We start from the raw sequence: 19,820 nt of genomic DNA on the forward strand, positions 1-19,820 counted from the left end.
CATTTTCAGTGTAATTTAAATACATAGCAATTTGACACTCATTATTTACAAAAATAAGTGAATAAGTTCTCTCGTAGTTGGAAATTTTAAATTGACTTTCTCTTTTATATGTATTTCCATACCACTTTCAGCAAATAATATCATAATGTAATCTATGCTTGAAATATTTTTATCTTCTTGCCAACAAAAAATATAAATGAAAATAATTTTTTTAGTTAAGTATTAATTCAGTACAGAGTAAATGTTATAATTATTGAAATACAATTGATTAAAGCAATATTAATATAAAATTTTTGGTAATTAAAAATTAACATTTTATTAGAATGCTTTCTTCCTAGTTAGTTCATTTATCTAATTATTTGCAGCTGAGATGGGACTCAACATCAATTGTATTCATTTCATTCTTTATAGATAAAGCACATAAATAAGTAGATGAGCCAGAGACAACTCTGTTAAACCAATGTCATGCAGTCCTTTGAATTCCCTCAGAGTTACATGTTAAAAATCAGTATCTATCAAATTAACAGCCTGATTATATCTTCCTTTAGTTTGTTGAAAGCAGAGAACTAGAAACTAAGGATTTGTTAGCCAGGCATTATAGTCATTTAATTTTAATAGGACCATCGCCGTTTTCTCTTGTTTGATGCCCAGAGGTTTTTATAGCCCAGAGGGCAGTGCCCCTAAGTAAGCCGGCTGAAACCTCTGCCTTTCTGTAGCGAGGAAGGGGATGGGCACAGGGAGGAGCAGGGAAGGAGAGCTGGCAGGCCCTAGCTCCAGGCTCAGCCCCAGGCAGGTCTGTTTTAGGACAGTACGCACACCTGTGGCCATGCATACCCCGAAGGGTGAAGACCAGCGCTTTAAAGGATTATAAAGCAGCTACAAAGAGCCCATGAATGGAGAGCCCAAAAAGTAAGGCTGACCTACTGAGCTCTGTATTCTTCAGAGTGGTGTTAAGAGCTGTGCTCTGCCAAAAAAAAAAGTACCAGGTGAGTCCAAACACGCAGTGTAAGGATCGCTCCACACTGCCCCTGAGGGGAGAGGGGCTTCTGTGGCGTAAGAAAATCAAGTTTCTCCATGAGCCGAGAGGATGCAGCGTGTCTCGGTTCCATAACAGAGTGTAAAGGACCAGCACAGAATCCGGCTTCTTCCTCGAGAGGCTGCCAGCATGTGTGTATGTTTGTTTATTTCATGATTCTAATCCTCCTGTCAAGATGACAGAACATATGCTGGGGAAGGATGTTTAACCCAGATTAATATTTATTCATTTTTAAATATAAATGTGCCTGGTTCAAGTTTTTTCTTGATTCAGACTATTTCCTGTGAGAATGTGGTTTCCTTATTGTCTATTGCCTTGTTCTTTCCATTGTCCTTCCATACAATGTTCACATACAGGACACTTGATGTGGCCATGACAGTGTGATCCTTGTCCATCAAACCCAGAATGCTGAGGCATCCAAGGAGAACCTGAGCCCCCTGCCTCCCATTTAGTACAAACCTTCTGTCAGACTAATTTCACTTGAAAGCTAAGATGATTTCTATTAAAAATACAGCAGATGAGGCGAGCCCCATGGCATAGTGGTTAAGTTTGGCACGCTCTGCTTCAGCAGCCCAGGTTCAGTTCCCAGGCATGGACATACACCACTCGGTGGTGGGCATTCTGTGGTGGCGGCCCACATACAAATTAGAGGAGGACTGGCACAGATGTTAGCTCAGGGCCAATCTTCCTCAGCTAAAAAATTTAAAAAAAAAAGGTAGACGTTTTCTATTAAGTAGTTTAATATAAAGCCCTTTGTTTAACCCCATAGCAGTTTGCACACATAGTTAGTTATAATTACTCTGTGCCCTGCTTTACACAAGCAGCTGACTTATTCTGTTCTCACAATCACCCTAGGAAGTAGGTATTATTATATGGTCATGTAGCTTGGGAAGTAGCAAGCTAGCTTTGAACACAGATCCAACAATATTTATTAGGAATTTACTCTATACTGCCTTAAAATAACTCCCCAAAAGGTTAAAAGTGAAATAAAACTTTAGTGGGTATGTTTGCCTAGTCCTAGCTTTTCTGGATGGCAGCTTATTCCCAACTTTGGTTTCCATTAACCTGGAGAACGTTTATCCCAGACCACAGCCTCTAGGAGAGTAGGCACCAGCTCTCCGGTTTCCACCATCACCACTGTGAGTGAGGTTGGCATTCAGCCCCCGGGTTCTGCTCATGCACTGGGCCAGCATCCCTTCCTACAAACCACGTTTCTTGGACTAGTAAAGGACTGCAGCACACATGTTCACGTTAAAATGTGAATTTTAATTGTAAAAATTGTTTTCTGTAAATATAGTTATATCAACCTCTCTGCACACAACTTGGTTCAGATATATACAGATATGATATACACAGATGTTATTTGTACCACAGAACAAAATCAATTCAAGAAACATTTACTCTTAGCTTCAGGATTAACCCCAGCTTTCTTTAGGCCTTTAAAATGATCACCACTGAAAAGAGAGAGAGAACCACATACCTGTATGTATAGCATTCAGGGTAAAATTTATCAGCTATCTTACTAATTTCATACTAGGCAGTAAAGACGTGAAACAAAAATAGACTCAGTGTCTCTTATTGCTATAGCTCCTATGCTGGGTGTTAATGAAATGGGAGTTTGACATAGAAGGCGACGGGCAGACTATGCTGATCTGAACTTGGAAAGAATAGGAAAACCGTTTTTCCAAGGCTACAACTATTTCTTTTTCAAAAAATTTTATTTCCTAAACCTATGAAAAATTTAGCCAACAGGTGTGGTGTAAATAAGGAGGTTAATTTTGTTTTCCTCTACTCTACACCCCTAACGTGTCCCACCTGGTCTGTTCAAAAGCCCAGAACCTCCACCTGCAGCACTTTCGGTCTTCGTGGGCACACTGGACTGAAACTCTTTTCCTGATGCCAGCTTCAAAATTTTTTATACTTTTATCTTTGTTTACTTTGGCCAAAGGAAGTTTTCACTCTAATGTCAAATATATTAGCAGTCAGCTAACTCAGTGACCTCGGTGTGGATTTCTCATTTTGTGGCTCATCCCTGGCTATTTTCTAAGCCCCCAGCCCACCCCCGCCCTCCTCAGCCGTCCTCAGACAGCAGAGAAAATGTATCATTACTCTAAAGACGCATTTTGCCCCCAGCAAGGAATTCACACTTACCCTTCTCCTCTAGTAATTAAATAAATTTTCTGAGTTTAGACCCTATTACCTCTAAAAGCCCTGCTATACTGAGCTTCTAGAATAAACTCTAAAAAGATGAAAGCAGGGCTTTAGTTCTCCATCATTTTTCTATATAGCACTAGAAAATTCTTATTTCCTTTCTAAATGTGCAGTTTCATCCAACTGCCCCTGTATTCCAGCTCCAAAAATGAGTTAAAGTGCTAGTTATAAAACAGCCTCCCACTCCACCAGTTAAAAGGCCTCATAATCAGCATTCTCACATTTACCCCCTTTGGCCAAGAGTTTTATTTAAAGTTGGTGACTGTCTATTGTCCTCCCTAGGACTGTCAAACTTTATCTCCTAACATCGCTGCTAGGATTTCACAGCACAGTCTACTTATTCACTCTCCAAAGCATTTAAATAATAAAACTTTCATGGGGTCTCAGTTGCTTCCAAATTCCAAAACTGCCCATTTCTTCTAGGATTATAGTTTTGAAATCTCCTTTCTTTTCAACATCTGCATACTCAATTCAACACACAGTAATATCGATATAAAAATAAACTTCCATTTCTTATAAGAAAAACATTAACTTATTTCACAGTTAGCCTTTTCCCACAATACTCAGCGCTCCAATAGCTCCTGGAAACAGAGGTATATTAGTAACAAAAATGGAATATTAAAAATCCATGACTTGGGAGTAACAGGAGGCCTCCACTCCTTCTCTTCCCCCACCTGAATGAGAACAGAGTTTTCCTGAAATGAGTAGGGCCAGCCAGGACTGGGCCTGCCAAGGTCGGCCACTGGTGTGCAGGGTCCTTACTGCAGGGCACAGGGCAGAACTGAGAAGGGCAGGGGGAAGGTGTGAGGGCGGACTGTTCACGGATGCCGAGCTCACTAGCCAGGAACCTAACAGGGAGATAAGGCCCATGTATGACATCTTGCTCCCCATATTAACTTTTTTGCCCGTTTAGAACTGTCGTCACAAAGTTCCCTGTCACGCTGAACTTTGTCTTATCATTTTATTCAGCACCACCCTCCCCTACCCGTTTCCCTGTGCAAGTGTGATCCGCACTGGGGCTGGAAAAAGCATCTCTATCCATTCCGTGGACTACGCAGTTTCATTAAAAAAAAAAAAACAAAAACGGTTGCTGTACTATCATTAAAAGGTTAATTCATGATTGCCCTTTACATAAGGGCCTCAGTTTAAAGGTGAATAATCTCATCTTTTTATGGTGTTTGAAGGGCTTTCAGTGTATCAAGATAAATACCAAGTTCATCCTCAGAGCCACCAGAATGAAAAACAGTGATTCAGCTAGGATTTAATTTATCTTTACCTTTATCTTCCAGCTAACATATCATAGGTAGTTACACTGATAAATGAGTCTTCACACGTGGTATTTAGAATTATCCGCACTCTGTGCTACACTTATATTTCCCACCTTGATTTTCACATGGAACAAAACAAGGTAAGTTACAGATGCAAATTCCTATGCTGAATTATTTCTATCAATATATCAATGAGTTCAGCTTCCCCTCCCCAGCCAAATGGAAGAAGAGATGTCACAACGGATGATGGAGAGGGAGGCAAATGCCTTCTAATTCACTGCAGTGATTGACTGAGGACTGTCCAGGGACCCAGGTGGACACTTACATTGGATGGGTCTACACCAGGCCCGAGAAGGCCTTCAGGCTTGACTGAAGCCAAAGCTAATTCTTAACAAATTATTTGGTCCATACTTTTTGGTCTGGTAGGAAATAAGCCCTACCTATCTGACTCCTTCTGAAGAAAGTGTCCTAAGCCAGAGCACAACTGCACATTGTCCCCAAGGCTGAATATTACCATCTGCCAAGCCTGCAAAATTGAAAGAAGTCCACTTTAACAGGCCATTGTCATATATTACTGAACATCAACAAAGCCCAAGCCTAGACTCCAGGACCCACAAGGAATCTTGCCATCTGGACGTTCTCCTGATTCAAGGATGACAGGGCAGCCTCAAGGATCCCAGGAACCACTGATCAGCACATGGCTCACAGCATGGCACTAGATCAGGTGAAAGTGCCCCAGAAGGAGCAAGCCAGCTGAGGCAGGAGGGGATGAGGTCCCACGAGAGAGGAGCAGAAGGCCACCTCAGTCAAGGTTTCCAACCCTGCTCTGAAAGGTCAGTGCTAATAATGTCACTGGTAACGCAGAGCTTACCGACCTAGAAGACAGGGAATAGGGACATTCACCAATGTCTTCCAAACAAAAGCAGATGGTTTCTCAGAAAACATTTCAGCACGGACAGAAAAGCAGGTCCTTGTGGCTTCTAGCTTCAGCTGTCACTGTGCAGGGATTCCTGCCTGCTACTTCACAAACAAATTCCCCTTTCAGAGAAGTGACAGCAAACGACACTGGCCGTGCTGCTCACTTGAGATATTGAGGAGAAGGTAGGGGGCAGGAGCAGAGTCGGATACAAAGCAGATCTTCGAAAGGTGACCTCGGAAGCAAGAGGCTCCATATCACAATCCAAGCAAGAAATACTTGAGGGACGATAAACAGCAACAACGGTAACTACAGAGCCAGCGAGCATGCTGTTAGGCCAAGCAGAGGCGGCGCTGCACAAGAGTGCTGGTCCCACGAGGAAGCTGGCAATGTAGGGAAGGACTGAGTCCTTGGGTTCCCTCTTAAAAGGAATACAGGGAGGCGGGAGAAGTTCTGCTTTGGGGTCAGCTGAGCCCAGGCTCCAGATGACCTAGGACATGGCACTGCCTCACAGGTACATTCCCTTCTGGGGCACCCACACCCCAGCCCTCTGCAGTGTGTCAGGGAACGCACCAAGACGCCAGACAGCTGCCTACAACAGGATGGAGTAAAAAACCCAGGACCCCTGAGCCACCATTCAAAGGGAAACACAGGAACCTCATTTTCACCCCACTACCTTTACATCAGCACTGCTGAGCTAGCAGTTAGACCACAGAACAGAAGCGGTCGCATGCAGAAAGACTGTGAATAAACAAAAGTGCATAAAAAGAGCATTCTTCCAACAAATTCCCCAGTTCCACAGAAAGAGGGTCTGCCTGTGTCCTCCAAGAGAATCTGACCTTCCCTTTCACCCCTTCCCCTGCCTCTGACCACCTAACCCCCAACTTAGAAAACCTTGAACCTACGGGCACTGAAAGTACCCTTACTTGACCCAAGTTAGAAAGGCCGCTCCTTCTCCAGGAGCAAGAGACGGTTACTCTTCAAGAAAAATGGTGGGGAAGCGTCAGCTTCAAAACAGATTTTTTTCTTTTGTAAACATATATATTATTGAAATGATGGCTAAACCCACACTGCAGAGGAGAAAAATGTATTAGTTGTATGGTTTACATTTTAATGCCCAAACTTACTTATGTATTTACATAAAAGACGCTGCCTTGATTAATCAGTCTGTTCACATTTCTAGACATGAATTTCTTTAGTCCTGAATTCCCTATCAAGGAGCTACAGTGAAAATATTTTTGAATAAAGGAATAAGCTCTAAAAACCTAGTCTTAAGACATGTGACCCATCCATTTGAAAGTTCTTTCTCCCTTCTGTGTACGTTAGCCTGGCTGGAACCCGGTCAAAGACCTGGATACATTGATGGCTATTCCGATAACAGAGCTGGGCAGGCAGAGTGAAGGGGAACAAATTATTTGTCACCAATAACCCAGTATCCCAAGTCAAAATCCTAAATTATGGCCCAAAAGAGCTTAACTCTACTCACAGGAGTTGGCTTCCTATGGTTAACAAATAATTGCTGTCTCACTGAACTGGCATCCACCCAAAACCCAGCCAAAGAGAAGAGACAGGGAGAGACAGGAGCTGTCCCAGACCAGAACATTCCAGAGGAAAGCAGACAAATTCATCACTGACACCCAGGGCTTCCTGACTACTTTCCTGAGTGAAGGCACTATCAAATTTGCTCTCCAACAAATCTGTTATGTGTCTGGCTCCAATTACTGAGCTCAAGGAATGTCATCTTTGCTAAGGAAAAGTCTGTGAGGGCTCAAAACTGGCATAGTCTTGTTAACATGCTCCAACCCCCGGGTGAACCAGCTCAGATCCTTGCTAGGTCACGGCATGCACAAATCTTTGTTTTGATCCAGAGGCTCTGCTAGCAACGCCTCCAGAGAACTCTGCTGGATAAAGAAACATCTTCGTCTCTATCCTGCTAGAACCTCAACCACTCTGCCTTTTGTGGCAACAGATGCCTCTCTTTAAAAATACCCAGAGGATGGTTAGCCCTTAAAGGAGACTAAGTTGTAAAGGAATTTGCTTGCAAGCTCCAGGGCCACCACTGGCCGTTAGGAATTCTCCAACCTATCCCAAGAGGCGGAGATTCAGAGAAAGAGGAATACTAAGTCGACTGGCCACCATTAACTTACTTTGAGGAAAGCTTCAAGGCCTCATTCTAGAATTCTAGTTTTCAGCTGACTGATAAGCAACTTTTCCCTGTCATCCTGTCCTTAGAGAAGCTCCTACTTGGTGTCAGAAACATCCTTTTTCCCTCTGAGGTCTCTACTCGTGAACAGAGAAGACATAGATTTGCCCGAATAAACAGGAAAAGGGATTTGATCCCAAGACTGGACTCCCAGAACTGATAAAAACCTTGAAAGTCATCTGGTTTAGCTTCCGCCTTCAGGCGGATGAGCATCCAAGGCCACACCAGACAGACAGACTTCTCATTCTTGAGTACAGCAAGGGACACAGACCATACAGACCTTCTGAACAGTTCACCCCAGGGTCTCCAGAGCTCGTCCCACTCCTAGTGATATATGGTCGTTGCCACATCCCCTCAAGTCAGTCAGTAAGGAGATGAGAGAATCTACTTTGAAAACTCCTAAGACCAAACCAGGAAGCAGCTCTTGGAGAAAGTGGCGGCTTCCAACATCCTAGCAAAGCCGGACACAGAACGAAGGTGACCTCATCTTACCTCCAGGGAGGAAGGGAAAAGAGGAGATTGCAAAAATTACAGTTGTCGGAAAGTATAAACAATATTCCTGTGTGTCAACTTAATAAAAAAGGAGGCCGTCTGGGGCCTGGGGTGAACTCCCCACGTGAGGCGGCTCACCAGTCCTTGCTCACTCTTCCTATGGGCAACAGGGGTTGTCAATGACCAACATGACATCGATGCCATAGGCCTCCAGCAGGTCCATGAGAAAGCTCCGGTCTCCTTGGGGGTCTAGACCCATGCCCCGGGCGTGCTCGGCGGTCAGAGTTTTGTCTTGACTGGCAGACACCTCCAGCAAAGTCTGAAATATCCGGTTGTTTTGTTCTAGGAAAAACCTGCATTCACAAGACGCAGGAAACGGAGGGGAGAAAAGACAAAAAAGCTCACCAAATAATCCACACACGAGGAACCAAAGCTACACTGTTTCAATAGACTTTCAAATGCTTTCAAAAACACCTTTTCAAAGAAGAAAACAGGATCAAACAAAGGATTATTCCAGTGCTACTAAGGTTGGCAAAGAAACCACTGGTATTTAATCACAGTATGATTAGCAAAATCCCCAAGCAAGTGATGGCCTGACTGCCAAAAATCTATTTCTATTTCCCTGTCGAGAGGTTCCTAGGGGTTTAAGCACAGCCTCAGGGAGAGGCTCCCATCGTAGTGGGTTCCTCCCTTTCTGCTTAGTCATAGGGGAAGTTAGAAAAAAAAAAAAAAAGCTGACAATGCAGTTCTAAGGTTCAAGTGAGAAAGTGAAATTCATCTTTAAAATCCCAGACAGATCACTAGGGCCGGCAGCAGGAGGCGAGCCTTTGAGATACAGGAGGGCTCTGAATGGGCACCGCGGCCCCTGAGCCGGCGCACAGGCGGACCATGACCGTCCACACTGAAAAGGCGGAGCTCAGAGCGGGCAGGCACCGGATGTTCTGAGGCCAGCAGAGGGGGACGTCAAGGGTGACGAGACACGGGGCCCAGCTGGAGGCCCTGATACTGCCACAGCTCACCATCGTCCTTGAGTGTTTGCCTTTGATTACTTTATGGAAAATTACACACAGAGCACGATTTAACTGTCACTGATTTATGTTACTATATGAATATACAAACCATATTCAGAAAAGGCATTCACTGTCTAGACTTTTCCGCTGTGTTCCACAGACCTCTCAAAGGCGGATTCAGCAGAGGCGCCCAGGGCCCAAAGCTCTGGATGCTCAGCAGTTTCAGGACAATGGAGTGTGTCAAACCTTGGTGAGACTGCTGGCTCTCTGCCCAGTGCCCAAATGCTTTACATCTAAACAGCATGTACGCATCAGAAAGTACACTTTCTCACAACCAAAGTACTGCACTTTGTTGAAATGTCAACATTACGTTTTCAAGATCAAAGCCAGAAACGGTTCTAATGGGAAGTGCTACTCCCTACCCCCAGCCCAGCACAGGAGGCGGGGAGACAAACTGGAAGCTGGGAGGATTGTTTCCGTTCAAATTACAATTCTGTTCTTATCACTGAGCACTGTTCACACAGCTGCTTACTGAATGAATTCAATGCTGTGAGGTACAAAGGCCATGACTCCCACCCTGACCACCAAGAGATCTGGGGAAAGAGATTTCATTAGGTTCGAGACTTAAATTTTCAGATTATCCCATACTACTCAGTGCAAGGAACTGCTCTATTCAAAGGAAGCAATGGATGAGAAGCCCTTGAATCCAGACAGACAGAGCTTCTGTGCCGTGGACATCTGGATGGACATGCCCAACAGGAACACCAACATGAGGACTCCTATTTTCTCTTAATAACCTTTGCTGCTTCTGTCCTTAACTCCCTGGGTCCCCTGTCAGCATTTCTGGGCTTGCAGCTGGCCCTGTATGGAGCCCAGCTCTAAGTGCCCTTGGCAGCAATAAAGGACATGCCTGGACTGCAGCGGGTGACACGGGAGGATCCAGGCTACAGCAGCTGGGCCAAGATATCCTCAGGGAGGCCCCACACCCACTGCCCCGGGCTGACTTACAGCACAAAGAGGTCCTCTTCACAAGGGTTGTAGTCTTCTTCCACTTCCTGGGAATACAGCAGCATCTGCCTGTGGAGGGGATCGCCATCAGACCCTGGCACAGCTACAGGGCCCCACTCATAGGCCAGGGCCTCGGTCAGGCATCTGCAACAGGCCCCCCATCTCCCAGGAAGGAGGGTGGCCCAGAGCAGGACCCCCATCCAAAGGCAGGGCAAGAAGGGACAGGAAGGAACAGAGCTTGGAGTCAAACCCGTGGAGTCCAGGGCCAGTTCTGCCCCTCTGTACAGTAATCCCAGGAGAGACAATCCTTCCTATTTGCCCAAAAGATAAGGATGATGATGATACCATTTATTTCACCGTTAAAACCAAACGATACCATTTATCTCACAGGATAACCAAATTACGGAGAATTACAAGAGACAACGCATAACTAAGTTCTCAATACAGGGATCCAAACAATGTAGGTGCTCAGTAAATGCTTGTTCTCCTTGGGCTGCATCAGAAAGAGGTTGCCCCATGCACGTTTGCTACCCTCCTATCAGGACAATACGCCGGAAGGCCGGCTTGTTCAGCGCAGGGCTTCCCTTCATTTCCCATCTCCCGGGCAGCAGGCCAACTGGCAGCAACGTGCCGTGAGGGAAGGGGGGACAGACAGCTTTACAGAGACCCCCGGCCGTGCTGAGAATGGCAGCACCCTGGGGACAGCTCTCTCCCAGCGCGGGTGGGCCTCGCCGCACCCAGCCCCGCACTGGCACACACGCGGGCTCCCCACCTCTGCTCGTTGAGCCGCCGGTACTTCTCCCGGTCAGCACTGTTGATCTTCAGCAGGGGCTGCAGGTGGTCGTGGTGCGTCTTCACATTCTGGTTATCCACGTACACGTCGTACAGTTCCCGCTTCTCCTCGAAAATCTTCTCTGTGGTGCCTGTGAGACCCAAGGCTCAGAAGGCAGGAACCCAGAGGCTGTCACTGAAGGGCACCATCCTGACCCCACCGGGGAACCAGGGGGTCCGGGGAGCCCCGCATCTGAGAGGAGGAGGAGACGGGCCCTTGGGGAGCTGGGCGGCCAGAGCACGGCTCCCAGCAGTCGTCAAATGTACTCGGGGCAGGGACATGTGGGCAGGCTGCAGGGAGGGCCCCGTACTCACAGGCCACATAGGACACCTCTACCTCCAGGCTCTCGATGTCAGCCACGTTCACATAGAAGAAAGGCTTGGACTCAGGAATGGTGCCCCCGATGCCAGGCAGGGAGACGTTGGCCAGGCAGCAGCAGCAGTACACTGTGGGGGACATAGGAGGTGAGAGAAGTGTCTGCCCCTCCCAGTCCCCCTCCCATGAAGCCTGCGGGCCAGCCCCCCTGAGTCCTCTCCAAGGACATTGTTGAGGGCTTTGCTTTGTGCTGTCCTGGTACTTGGGTCACCAAGTGGTCCTGGCATTCTGAGGAGATGGGGTGGGGGGACCAGCCTTTCAGCTCCCACAGCAGAACCTGACCTCCTCAAGGTCAGACCAACAACGTCTCACCAAATCTAATGGACATGTCTGCCTTCATCTCACCTGGTCTTGCTTAGGGTTGGCACTGCTGACGTTCCTCCTCCTCGCAACCCTTGCCTGCTGTAACCCTTGCATCTTTCAGTTCCCTCCCTTCTTCTGACTGTTCCACCTCAGTCTCCCCTGTCTTCCACCTTTATTGTTCGCCTCCTGCGCCTGCATCTTAAACACCGGCACACCTCTCCTCACTCACTCTCTCCCACGGTTGTGGGCACCGTCTGTATGCCACTCTCAAATCTCTATCCCCAGCTCAACTTTCCCCCCAAGGTCCTGACCCAACACAGCGGTGGCTGGTGTACATCTTGCGAAGGCCTCACAGGCAACACTCGCCCCCTGTGTCCAAAGTTAACTCTATCACACCCCCACCTACTCCTCCTCGGTCCCCTGTCTGGTGGCCCCACCATCCCTGTCACCCTAGACACTTTCTCCATCACTTCACACAGCAGAACCTTACAACCCAAACAGACACCAAATTTTGTGAAGTTTCTCTCTTAAATATATCTAGACTCCATCTTCTCTGCTGTCATCCAGTCCGTGATCTCTGAGCCGACTACTGATTTGTCCCCTAATCCATCTTCTATATTGCCACCAGAGTCTACACACTAAAACACAAATCCGACCATGTCACTCACAGGCTTAGAGCCCACGATCCCCTTGATAATAGCCCAGACTCTTCTGAACTTGGTTGACAACGGAAGGACTCAAGCAGTTTCTGTTCCAGGGAACTTAGGAAGAACCCCCGACTCTGGCTTCTAGTTACCTCGATAGCATACAACGCCCACAGGAGGCGGAGAAAATATCAAAATGCGCTTTCGAAGTAAGGCAAATTTCCAAAGGATGAGGATCTGTTCTCCAAAGAACTTAATAAACTGAGACATGCAGCCAGCCGGGTGCGTGATCTGAAAAAATAAAACGGGAGTAGAGGCGGAGGGAAGGAGGACTAGCTTGTTAGAAACATCACTGCAAAAAATATTCAATACAGGTGTGTGCTGACCAGCGCTCCCCCCAAAATCCAAAGTCCAACCAAACAGCTACATTAAGGGATGGTTACTTCCACACAAAATGATATTTTTCACTTTAAAAGTCTTACCTTTCAACTAGATTTCTGTAATTCAGCAGCTCCCCTGATACACTGGAGTTTGAGTTTAGGGACCATTACCTACTTCACTCGGGAGAGAGGTGCAGAGGAAAGAAACTCAACCTGTTTTTGTGTGTGAGGAAGATTGGCCCTGAGCTATCATCTGTGCCAACCTTCCTCTCTTTCATGTGGGATGCTGCCACAGCATGGCTTGATGAGCAGTGCACAGGTCCGCACCTGGGATCTGAACCTGCAAACCTTGGGCCACCAAAGTGGAGTACGTTAACTTAGCCACTACACTGCCAGGCCAGCCCTGAACACAACTTCTTAAAAGTCGGAAGCAAAAGCATCTCTGAAGTGACAGTACATCTCAGTGAGAAAATGCAACTCGAAACATTACTGAGCACTGGAAGGAATAAAATGAGGAGCAAACAGCCCCAGGTTAGATCCCAAATGTATAGGCACCCAGTTACTGTGCGAGGCGTCTGCACAGGTTACAGCAGAAGCCCCCATGGGGCCTACAGGCACAATAAACCCACACACTTCAACTCTAACTACCCTTCCTTCCACGCTGAATGCAGGAGCCTGCAACCCTGAGGCTGCCTCCTAGGAGCCCTGAGCCAAGGGATGTCCTAGGGGTTAAAGGCATGACCTCTGACCCAGGAAAAGCTGAATTCCAATCCTGGCTCTGCCATTTACCAACAGGGCAGCCTCAGGAAAGTTGGCCAATGTTTCCAGTTCACTCTCTTCAACTGTAAAAAGGAGAGAGCATCACATCCCTCATAAAGCTAGAAGGACCACCTGAGGATAAACATGAAATACTTAGCTCGTAGGAAGAGCCCACATGCAGCAGCCACTACTGTCGCTAATGAAACAAAGGCTTCAAGCCAGGTGCCCTGTGAGTGCTCTGGAAGGTCACTTCCATGCTAAAGTGTCAGAACAGTGCTCACCACCCATTAGGGACACAGGCGAGAGCACTTCTAAAGAGTGATGCCAACACCAAGGCCACCTGCTGAGTTTAACACCTGAGAGTCCTCAGAGGTACCCACACCTAAGCCTTGAGGCAGCCCTGGGCCTCAGCGCTCTGCCAGGCGCAGCGTCCTGAACTACCAGGGAGAGGACTTCCCTTTCCCTGCATCACCCCTGCACCGGGGCCTTTCACTTGCCTCATGCCACCAGCAAGGCTGCCCTCCCCTGAGGGTTCCTGCCTGTGCCCTTCTGCCACCACATCCCAAATCTCCAGGAGAGGCACCAAGCGACTACATCCGGTCAGATCCCTCCAGTCACAATCTTTCATGAAAGTCAAACAGCAGCAAGGTAGGAGAGGGAGCCACTGCCCATCCAGGCTCTTCCCGGCCTCCCCTCTGTAGTCTTCGAGCCCTGCACATGTGCTCCTACTGCACGAAGCCCTTGTCCAAATGTGTCCTGGGCCCTGGAATCCTAAACGAATGATCAATCCTTAATTCTGATCTTATTTATTCATCACTGACGGACACATGGATGCATTCACGCAAGAAATATCTCTCATGTGCTTACTTTGTGCCAAGCACCGTGCTAGGTTAGTAGTCTAGTTCCAACAATGAACAGAGAGACCCAGGCCCTGCCCTCGTGTAGTTTACAGGCTAGTGGGAGAAACAGGTGCACCAGCAATTAAGCCTCAGACCGAGAGCCATGATGGGAGAGGGGCAGCGGCTGCAGGAGTGTGCCTGACCCAATTCTGGGAGAGATGAAGACTTCCTGGAGGCAGTGATGTCAGCTTCGACAAAAAGGATGACCTGGAGGGATGCTGTTCTTGGCTGAGGGACCAGCATGTGCAAAGGCCTGGAGATAAGAGACGACATGCCACTTCCTGGGAACCACAAGTGATTGCAGTGCTGGGCCTGTGCCAAGAAAGCAGCCCCAGTGAGGGAAACCTACTGTCTTCTGAAAGAGGCAGCCACAGCGACTGCCTGACCTGTCCAACTGCACAATGCAACAGACACTTCCTTGGCTTTCATTGTAATCGATTTCCCTTTCACAGCCTTGTTCGACTGTAGCTTTCACAGAAAACTCTTTTCCTGATGTGTACAGTCCCGAGCTTGGTCTTCCCTCCCGCCTTTTATGTCAGGTCCTCTGTGCTCTTCTTATGCCCCAACCACTGCTGGCACAGCCCTCGGGTTCACTCTTCGTCCCTTGCCTTCCACCTGCCCCCTGCTTCCTGGGGGGAATCCATCCGCTCCTGGGGCTCCACCTCCAACGCTGACTTTCCCCCACTTTCCCATTTCTCTGGGAGAGCATTTACCAGCCATTGTTGGGCCTCCCAGAGAGGGTTCCATTCTTCCTTCCTCCCCCTCCCCAGGTTTTTCCCTCTGGAATAGTCTTAGATCTGACCTCTACTTCAAAAACTTACTCCTTTTAAAATTTTCTTTATACTTGTGTTCACTTTGTGAAAACTCACTGAACTATACACTTGAGGTTTTTCAACTTGTTGCTACAAATATTATATTTCAATAGAAAGCTTACATAGAAATTTCTTTATATGTACATATATGTGATATTCCATAAATGACCAATGGAATCATATCATGTATACCACAGTTTTACTGCTGTCATTTTTTTTCCTGGCCCTTCCTTTCTTCACACATGTAAAGCCTTGCCCCTCCAAACCTTACCTCGCCCCCAGGTAACAGATGTATTAACAACCTAGCATACACCCATCCAGATTTCCCCATGTTCTTGTACGCATGTACGTGTATCTCTCTCTCTGTCGATACCTGAGGCTGTGATTACTTTACGAAAGTGTGATCATATCAGATACAGCTTTCTGCACTTTGCTATTCTCACATAGAACACTTCCTGGTAGTTTCCATGTCAACTACTTATGTTCTAGTTCATATTCATAATGGCCGTATAATATACGGGGCATTCTAATTGTTTAACACTCTGAACAATGCTGACTTAAATATTCTTATACAGATATCAGGAAACTCTGGTGGTTTGCAGATAAAGGATGGATCCTAATGAGTGGGACTGCTGGATCAAAGGGTACATGTTATTTTTAATTTTGATATGTGCTAAAAAATTGTGTTTTAAAAAGAAGATCGTTCATACTTCTATCTATAGCCCATTAAAGATCCTTTTCCTTGCCTCTCCCAGGGTTTAACATGTATGCTAATGAGCTGCCCTCAAGAAGGCAAAAGCAGACGGCGATTTTACTGTTTTGCCCTCTGTCTCTCCTCCTTGGTCTTTTGGGGAGAGGAATCCAGGGACACCCAGGTCAGAGGCTGGTCAGCTCCCTGTGGGTTTGAATTAGCTCAGCAGCAACTTGAGTCAGAGGGAAAAAATGGGTCTGAGTTAGGAGGGGAGAGACAGAGCAGGGTTCGGTCAACACAAGCCCAGAGTCGCCCTAATGACCCTCTGACCGTTCCTTAATTATTGCCTCTCAGCGCATGCCACGGGGCTGGGAAATCTTCCAGCTACATTTCCTGGGCTCCCATGCCAGCTGGCTTCTGGTGAGGTTCTCCCTGTGGGAGGCAATGACGGGAGACTGGAAGGCAAGAAGAAGGAAGGAGAAATTCTCTTCAGTTTCTAGCCTCCAGCTTTTCCTAGGAGCCCCAGCACCAGCTGAGCCCCACTCCTTCAGAGGGTCTAGCATCACCAGGTACAAGTGCCTCCCTAAGCAGGCTGAGACACCGCTGTGCAGGGCCCCTCTTCCAAGCCCGTGTTGTTTTGATAATGTCACCTCTCCCTCCTTGTTACTCGAGCCCTAGAGTGTGTGGCAGGCAGCCTCTAATCCCCACTGCTCCTCACCTCTTGGTATTTACAGACTTATGTAATCCCCTCTTCCCCTTGAGTAACTTGCTTCTAACCAACAGAATACGACAACATAGCAGCACTGTCACTTCCACGGTTAGGTTACAAAGGATTTTGACTTCCATCTTGCCAACAAACTTTATGACTTGCTGGCTTTGATGAAGCAAAAGCCACCATGCCTGGATTCCTGACTCACAGAAACTGTGAGATAATAAATATACACTGTTTGAAACCATTAATTGGGAGTACTTTGTAATGCAGCAATAGATAACTAATAATAGGCTGGTAGCCACTGTCTATATTTACTAACATATATATTTTACCTTGCTCCTTTTTTGCTCCTTCAGTCTTCCAATTTCCGTATTACTGATTCCCAGTATTGAATTAGTCTGAAATATCTAACACAGTATGAGTTTTCCTGACAAGAACCTAACTGATACTCATTAGGTTTCAAATTCCATGGTCCAGTATTTAAGGTTCTCCACAATCTGATTACAATCTATTTTTCCAATCTTTTCTCTCCTGGTCAGGTGACATAAAAAGTCAATCCCAACCTAGTCTGCTTATGTCCCGTGAACCAGCCTTGTGCTTTCTCACGTCTACCTCTCCACAAAGGCAGTGGAGTGGGGCAAGGAGTGCGCACTGGCCTTGGCACCAGTCCTGTGTTTAAATCCTGGCTCTACCTCCTACTGGCTATAAGGCCTTAAGCAATTAACTGAACCTTTATAAACCTCAGCTGGTTTTTCTGCAACACAGAGATTTAAAAAACCTTACTTTTAAGAGTGCTGCAATAGGTACAAATAGCTAGCAGGATGCCTAACTCACAGAAGGTGCTGAGAAAGTGACAGACCACGGCTCCTGCTATTGCTCACGCCTTCCCTCCATCTGGAATTAGCATCCCTCACTTTCCGCCTAGCCAAATCCTTCAGGAAGCAACTTCTCTTCCAAGATGGCTTTCCAGAGTTCTCCCTTAAACTCATGGCATAGTTTCTCTACCAGGGAGCCTGGGGTTTCCAATGAATTATCTTGTGACCACCTACAGGTGGATGAGGAAGAGGAGGGGGAGGGGAGTGGGGAGGGGGAGGGGGTGGGGGGAGAGGAGGGGGAGGAGGTTGTTCAAGTTCATACTCATCTTCATACCCTTCCAACACCTAACACTTGGCCGGATGTTTTGTTAACTGTAAACAAACATATTCCAGTATAAAGGCAAAGTACTTCAGAAAAAAAATACACAATAGAGGCATATAAAGATTATTGTAACTAAGAAATATTATACCTGCTCCTCAAACTCTTCATCTTTAGTTCAAATGTCTGGCTTTAAAATATCTGAAGCAATCAAGAGAACCAAACCCACTTCTTCCGCCTTAGAAGTTTACCACAACTGGCCTATCAATATGGCACTGCTCCATGACTATAGAAGTGTCTAGAAAGCATAAAAAGGTAACTTGCCTTATGTTTTAAAAGAACCCAAACGCTTAGGTTACAATCCTATCCTATCAAAACCAGACTTTGGGCATAAGCCCAAGACATAAATTCCTTATTAATTAAAAAAAATAATCAACAACTACTGCACCCAGACAAAAGTCCAGGACTGTGTGAGAGTATGGCTGACCTCACCTTCATCTCAGGGTACATGTACCGGTGGATGGAAGGCAGCCAGTAGACAGGGGGCAGGCTGCCGCCTCTCCCGGGACCAGCATGGAGCACCCCTTTCTTGTCCTCATAGAATGCAGCCAGATGAGAGTAATGTCCCGGCGTCTCCAGCTGGTGTCTGCACAACACACACATATGTGTCCAGTGAGAACAGCTCTGGCCAAAGCTATGCCACTCCCTCCCCCCACCCCGACAAGGACTAACACTCAGGGGCAAAGGGCCTGATAAACTAAAAGACCCCCTTTTTGAGGCTGCCCAGGATGCCTCTCTTGGTGTTGCAGAAGATCCTTAGGAAAAGCTCAAACATAGACTCGCAGACTCCCTGACAGCGCCATGGAACACATTCTCCTTCTCATGGGAAACAGGCGGAATTAACAGACTATGACTAATGTCTATTGTTCTTGAGTAAGGTATGCTAAAGACTCTGTGCGCTTCCCAGAGAAGGGCTCTGGGCTGTGAGAAGGGATAACTTTGAAGATCACGAATTCCCTGCTTAAAGCTGCTCTTTGTTTAGAAATCATGCTTGCTTGCTTTCTTTGTTGTTATAAAAGAATAAGAGGAAGCTTACCTCTCAATGTCTCAAATAAGGGAAAACAACTATTACTGGGTGTCACTAAGGGCTCACAATTTTTGCACCAATGAAGCAAGAAAAAAGCTCAGTCTCTTCTCTTCCCACTCCCACCCTGCTCGGCTGGCAGAGACTTGGCTGTGGATAGCCCGGTCAACTGACCCCAAAGCCAAGAAAGCCACATTGAGACTCTGGGCCATTTGGAGAATCCCACCACCCTCGAGTCAAGCACGGGAGCGCTGTGGGGACTGTTTGACACTATGTTTAATGGGGGCATTATGGGTTGAATTGTGTCCCCCGCAAAAGATATACTGGAGGCCTAAACCCCAGTACCGCAGAATGTGACCTTATTTGGAGATAGGGTCTTTACAGAAGTCATCAAGTTAAAATGAAGTAGTAGGGTGGCCCCTAATCCAATATGAAAAAAGGGGGAAATTTGGACACACAGACACGGAGAACGTCATGTAAAGATGAAGGCAGAGATGTGAGTGATTCATCTATAAGCCAAGGAACAGCAAAGATGGCCAGCAAACCCCCAGAAGTCAGCAGACAGACACGGTCTCCCTCACAGCCTCAGAGGAACCAAGCCTGCTGACACCCTGATTCCAGGCGTCCAGCCTGTGAGAAAATACATCTCTGTTGTTCTAAGTCACCCAGTTTTTGGTACTTTGTTGTTGCAGCCCTAGGAAACTAACATAGGGATTAGTAAAAGGCACTATTTTTGTTTTCTTGGTGCCCTACAATTTCCATCGTATTACAATAAAAAAAAATAAAAATACAGCTTTATTGAGCAACGGGAGGCATCTCTGATTATGGTTGGTCCTGGGACGACTACAACAGGCAATCCCTTCAACCTGGCATTTTTGGCTTGCTCCAAACGCTAACACAAACTGCTCAGATTCAAGATTTTCATATTCCAACGGGCAGCCAGGGGCTCTCCAGCCACCTCCACTCCAGAGCGACTTAGACTTCCGGATGTCAAGGCTGCCACTTCTTCACTGTGAGATCTCAGGCAAGTTGCTAACCTTTTCAAAATCCA

General features: G+C 46.7%; 1 protein-coding gene across 2 annotated transcripts in view; it reads right to left on the reverse strand.

Moving 5' to 3' along the window:
- Positions 1–2,281: 2,281 nt before the first annotated feature.
- The window catches only part of DENND11 (DENN domain containing 11), a 41,034-nt gene continuing 23,495 nt past the window's right edge, over positions 2,282–19,820 (reverse strand). For both annotated transcript variants that reach the window (XM_070514786.1, XM_014859195.3), the window contains 6 exons: positions 18,178–18,331; positions 12,451–12,589; positions 11,291–11,422; positions 10,917–11,067; positions 10,145–10,213; positions 2,282–8,479 (listed from right to left, as the gene is read on the reverse strand). In XM_070514786.1, the coding sequence (XP_070370887.1) occupies positions 8,284–8,479; positions 10,145–10,213; positions 10,917–11,067; positions 11,291–11,422; positions 12,451–12,589; positions 18,178–18,331 (841 nt within the window). In that variant the 3' untranslated portion in view covers positions 2,282–8,283. The remainder of the gene's footprint in view (positions 8,480–10,144; positions 10,214–10,916; positions 11,068–11,290; positions 11,423–12,450; positions 12,590–18,177; positions 18,332–19,820) is intronic.

The sequence above is a fragment of the Equus asinus genome, chromosome 1, assembly GCF_041296235.1.
Source record: "Equus asinus isolate D_3611 breed Donkey chromosome 1, EquAss-T2T_v2, whole genome shotgun sequence".
In the NCBI taxonomy this organism is placed as follows: Eukaryota; Metazoa; Chordata; class Mammalia; order Perissodactyla; family Equidae; genus Equus; species Equus asinus.